General features: G+C 35.7%; 1 protein-coding gene across 6 annotated transcripts; it reads right to left on the bottom strand.

The window, feature by feature from the left end:
- Positions 1–1,301: 1,301 nt before the first annotated feature.
- LOC147497247 (C-terminal binding protein AN-like) lies at positions 1,302–5,527 on the bottom strand. Of its 6 annotated transcripts, none has more exons than XR_015195063.1 (5): positions 4,926–5,527; positions 4,338–4,500; positions 4,121–4,251; positions 2,060–2,129; positions 1,302–1,971 (listed from the first exon to the last, which is right to left on the bottom strand). XR_015195063.1 is itself a non-coding variant. In XM_086559893.1 (4 exons), exons 1-3 carry the CDS (start codon positions 5,142–5,144, stop codon positions 4,121–4,123), a joined length of 513 nt encoding a protein of 170 aa, XP_086416019.1. In that variant the 5' UTR covers positions 5,145–5,527; the 3' UTR covers positions 1,302–2,129. The 6 variants fall into 6 exon arrangements, 4 of the variants coding, with proteins under 4 accessions (XP_086416019.1, XP_086416020.1, XP_086416017.1 ...); XR_015195062.1 differs by having other exon boundaries at positions 4,100–4,251; positions 4,926–5,526; XM_086559893.1 differs by having other exon boundaries at positions 1,302–2,129.
- Between the last annotated feature and the right edge of the window lie 338 nt (positions 5,528–5,865).

Raw genomic sequence — 5,865 nt, 5'->3', positions numbered from 1 at the left:
TGACATAAGATAGGCCTGATTCTGAGGTCTGAGTCCAAAGATACAGTCTTTGGAAGTTATGCTGACTTTTGTGCGCTATTTCTGCTCGTGTTGACTTTTCAGCTTTTACCAGGCTTTAAAAAGATTTTTCTCCTTGAGCCTTGGCCTTTAATCACAAAACTTCTTAGCAACCAACCCTTGCTCCTTTATCTTGTAAAAGTGACACATTTTTACACATAATCAACATTAACTCTTATTTATTACTCGCATAATTGGTCTAAAAGTATTATTGTTAAGGGGTTAAAACTACAGTTTTAAACTTTTATCAAACCACCCCCAAACAGCATTTTGGTTGTCCTCAAGCAAATATGAGAAATTAGAATAAGTGACCAAAAATGGAGTTCTAACTAGTCCATTTTCGCCGAGTGTGATTGCATTGACCATATGCAACAAGGCCTTAAACCACTAAGAATTCCCTATTGGACGAGTTATAGCCTCGTGAGAGTTTTCCAGTGAGGGTACTCACAAACTTCATCTATACTACAACGACTAAGAAATAAAACTATTGTTTCCTTATTTATGCTCCCAATTATCTATATATCTTACTAGTAATGAATACAGAATAATCAAGTCGAAACCTAAGCTAATATATGCATAATAATCAATTATCTACAAATAAACATATATACAATGAGTAATACTATGAAATGCACTAACAGGTCCGTTTCTGAAACTTTGGAATAGCGTCCTTAAGTAGGTTCTCACATAAATGTCAAGACAAAAACACTATGATTTTTCCGGTCAAGTTTCGCTACTCCAGTGTGTAGTGGGCACACTTTCACTACAACAGAAAAGACATTTAAAATCACTCCATAATCACTCCATAAGTGATGTCTTTGCAAGTGATGTAACTGGTGGCGATGTGAAAAGTCAGGGTTTTCCACATCACTTTTTAAATGATGTCTACAAATGATGTTACTTCACATCACTTTTTAATTGATGTCCACAAGTGATATTATAACTTTGCATCACTTTTTAATCGATGTCCACAAGTGATGTTTAACATCATTTTCCATTCAGATTCCAAATTACTTGTAAAGTGATATGAAATAACTCTATAAATCACTTTAAAAGTGATGTCCCATTTATCAAAAGAATAAAAAAAATAAAATATAATATAATAATAAAAAAAAACAAAATTGCCAATATCTTCCCAATATAATACTATTTTCTTAGTTATTTATCATCAAATAAAAATGAAATGTATCTTAAAATCACATTTAAACAGTTATTAGGTAAACCTTAAAATAACCGAATCCAAATAACCACAAGTAAACCTTAAAACATGAAAGTCGGAAACATAAGTGTGTAGAGCAGTCAATAGTGTCAAAATCATAATAAGAACATATCACATGACAACCAAAAGTACGATGGGAAAACCCCAACTTGATAATTAACACCTTATAGCTTGTCCTCAAATTCGGAGAGAGGTGTCATTTGCTCTTTCAAGCCCTTCCTCCTACGAATCTCAAACACACGGGTTGCTGCTTGTGACCCAACCTCCAAAGGATCTTAGGACATCATGTCCTAGTGATCAAACACACACTGTGGGAAGGCCTGTCCGGATGTTGTAGCTTTGAGTTGACCGGAGAACCCAAATGACTTAATGACTGACAAGTATGCTTCGATGTTATATAATGGAGTACCTGGCCTCTGAACCCAAATGACTCAATGACTGGCAAGTACGCTTTGTCTATAGTTTCAAATCCTTCATCTACTACACGCACTTGCCCTTCTTCTCCATACAAAACGAAAGGATCATAAGTCATATCAATACCCTCAATGATCAAATGGTCTTTTACAATGTCGGGACTCAAATGGTTAAAGTTTTTGCAACTAATGTACAGGCATCTAATGCTTGTTTTATCCATCAAAAGAGCCAAAGCGAATGCGATTAATTCATCGACAGCATCTTCGTACTCATCGCTAGCTCTGGAAAATTTCAATATAGTCAATGATATATGTACATAGTAATAAGCACTTGTTTCAAATAAAGCAATAGAAATGTAAAATATTTAACCCGTTTAAAGTTCTCCAAGTCTTGTCCATAACGTCGCTTATATTGAACGTACTATATAGAAGAGCAGCACCTAGATGTATAAGAATCAGAACAGCATTACCAGTAGTCAATCCTAACAAATCAGGTGAGAAATTAAGTAATGCAATCATGAGGTACAGTTCCCACAAATGTCCAGATCTCAAATGTCTACACACTCTTGACTCTTGAGTGTACCACACTACGAATGTCTAGATCCTTCGAGCTTCGTTCCTAGTTATAGGTTTCAGTATAGTTAATTGTGTTGGCCAAAAAAATATTTGATTGTTTTGATGTGATGTTCTTATATTTTTAAAATCCAAAAACACTTCAGTGGAGTAATTTTGTTCAGGACTGATAAGAGTAGTCTGATTAGCAGGTAGATCAGTACATGTGTCATGTGTGTACAATTTATCCCCAAAACATCAAAATCTAATACTAAAACTTACGTCTCCCAATTGGAGGCATTTGAAGACAATTAGGTCAAGCAAATGTTAGTATTGCATATTTGTATTCATCTTTCAAATTTAGTTTTAGATAAATCCGGATTAGGGAATCTGATTTTTAAATGGATGTAAACCGGGCAACTTATCCATTTAATCTTGGGCAGTTTTAATGGCGAAAAATTATGCCTTGACAATTTCTTATTATTGTAGAGTTGTTCAGAACTTATATTATAGATACAATTCATACAGAGAGGCAGGTCGGAAATATGTCAAGCCAGAAACGCACCATGTAGACTACTAAATAATATCAATAGACCTCATCTAATTAAGGGAATACGTCAATAATAGACCTCAAACCCAAACCATGAGTTATCTTGTAACTTGTAAAACCAGACTCCATGACTACCATCTAGACAACAAGTATCACCATTGCAGTATCATCATGCCCAATTCCACACACAAAAAAACAACAACTTTCTCTCTACAAAACCATCCCATAAACTTATCCATAAACAAGTGCAATCCAAAAGATTGCATCCAAACAATCCCAAACAATTAATCTGAAAGATAAATTGAACACAGCAAATCACAATAATTCAAAAAACATATCGAGAAATCTTAAAGACGCCATGCTGATTCACAAGTAGAAAAACGCTAAAAATTTAGCACACCACCAAACAAACACAAATATATTGAATAAAAAGATCGGGAAATCAAGTATGGAGAGAGGGAGAGAAAAAAAAAAGAAACCTGTTTGCGTTCTTCCTTCCCTCACGTGTAAGATCTACTAAAAAGATGATTCTTTTTTCGAAGAAATCGTGAAAACAAGGTATAAATTAGTTAATGTCAAACTGGTACGACATATGCTTGCAAAGATGTCTCGATGAAGGTTACAAGGAAGTGGAGGTCGAGTCTGACTCATTGAGAGCCGTGAACGCAATCAACAAAGTAGAGAAACCCCCTTGGTTCTGTCTTGACATGCTTAAAACTATAGATATGAAAAGAGATAGGTTCACTTTTATATCCTTCTCTCATGCTTATAGAGAAATGAACCGAGCTGCGGACTATCTAGCTTCTCTTCATGACGCATCTAGTTTTGTTGTACATTTTGTCCCTCTATTAGATCATAGATTACAATGTATTGTAAATGATGACGCAAGTGGACAAACTTATGTACGAAACAGTTGGATCAATGCAGGTGAGGGTCTGCCTAACCCTAGCTTAATTTTGTAAAAAAAAAAAAAAAACTGGTATATGAGAAGAAAATCAAGAGGGGAGGAAGAAAGGAAGAAGAAACAAACTTGCTTCGCAATAATTTTCAGCCGACTTTCTAGCTTTTCCCATAACAGTTTGCCCTAAGTATAACTTATACCAAGTTCTCTCCCACAACCCTTTCAAGCTCCATTGCCTAGTAATTTCTAGCACGACAATGCAAGAGCAAGCACTGTCATTCACTCCAGATTATTTGATTGTTAGCTGTGATCTGCTAATTGATCTTAATCAAAATAAATACTCATCAAAACTTAAGGAATGGATTCAAGCCTAAATAAACACATGCAGTCAAGATTACAACTCATACCCCTAAGGAAAATGCTCATACCTATGCTTCCATCCATTGTGGCCCTTCAACACCATCCAACACACAACCAACAATAGTTCCATCAATTAGAAGTTGCTTCAGAGCACAATCATCTAACAGCTGACTACTACCAGTGTTCACCAAAAATGTACCTGTAAACAACAGATTTCACCTTTAGATACAGAGAGTAATCATAAGAAGTTTCAAGGCTGTAAATGTTTTAAAATATGGTAACTACCTTGTTTTATGTGCTGCAAGCAATCTGCATTGATAATTTGAATAGTTTCATTTGATAAAGTACAATGGAGTGAAATAAGGTCACTTTCGGCAAGTAAATCATTAAATGTGTCCATTCTTCTTGTAGCAAGAGGAAACATGGTAGAAGGCTTGATTGCTTTCCCCTACACGGAAAGCCCAATCAAATATGAGTAGGGGAAGAAACAGTGAATTACTTAAAGAATAAAATAATAAGTTAAAAATATATCCTCAAATTCAGATAAGCAATACATAAAATCGGATAAGAAAATAAAGACCAAAATCTATCCAGATAACAATCTTCTATTAATATCAATCCCTCTGATATCTGCATAGAGCATACAACTTCCTACCTAGATAAACTGGTAACATTCTTAGACTCCATATTCAAAATGTACTTCTGTAGGCAACTAGGTTTAAGGAAAATAGGCTCGTGATGACTAACTACATCCTAAAGTATGCATTCTTGAAATGCCATTTCAGATTCGGTACATATCAAGGTTACACTATACATTATCTACCCCAATAACATTTGAAACAAACTTAGCTAAATAAGTGTATATTGGAATACCTCGGGAACATCAAAGTAAACCACGCTCATTTTAAAAGCCAAGCTCCTAGTATCGAGCGACTTAGCAGAAGCAGACCTTCCAACAATCCCCAAAACAAGACCCCTACACCTTCTCATCCTATGACAAAATGGCTGAATCGAACCAAGCCAACCCGAAGCAGAAAAAACATGATGAGAAAGTAAATGAGTTCCTCTCAACAACCCAAGAAACAAAACCATAACAGTATCAACGATCTCTTCCACACGTGATGTATCCACGTGAACGAGCCGAAGCCCAAGATCTGAAGCGAGAGCTGTGTCTACGAACCGGTCGGATGAGCTGAGGCAGAGAATAATTTGCCATGGCTGAAGCCGATGTTGAGCGGCGCGTGGGAGAAATGCTAGTAAGTCAAGGAGAATAGTTGACGCGGATTCGATCCGACCGTCCGTTAGACAGTTTAGACCTATGTGTTCAATGGTTGCGATTCCATCGAGGGTTTCTTGTTCGAGATTACAGTCTTCGAGGCAGTTTAGAGATACGACTAATGGGAGTGGTGAAGGTGGTTGTTGTTTTGTATTATTGGGGTTGGGGTTGGGGTTGGGGTGGTGTTATTGTTTGAATTGTCCTTCCTCATATTTTATGTTGGCTGGCTATAAGGGTACTATAATAAAGCAAGGGCCCAAAATATCGAATTCGGTTAATATCTCAATGTACGTAAAAAAAAAACCCAAGATATATCAGAAATATCATTGATGTCTATTTTTTGTTAACTAGTCAAAATTTTGTTTTGTATGTCGATATATCTGATATATCGTCGATTATATTGAAAATATCGTTGATTATATCAGAAATATCGTCAATATATCGATCAAAATCACCAATATTCGGTCAAAGTCAACAATTTATATCGGATATATCGTATATATATCGGTCGATATATATCGTTATATCGGAAATTGC

Source organism: Coptis chinensis, chromosome 5 (assembly GCF_015680905.1).
Source record: "Coptis chinensis isolate HL-2020 chromosome 5, ASM1568090v1, whole genome shotgun sequence".
In the NCBI taxonomy this organism is placed as follows: Eukaryota; Viridiplantae; Streptophyta; class Magnoliopsida; order Ranunculales; family Ranunculaceae; genus Coptis; species Coptis chinensis.
Note: the sequence above shows the minus strand (reverse complement) of the source record. Positions and strands in the feature narration are given on the sequence as shown.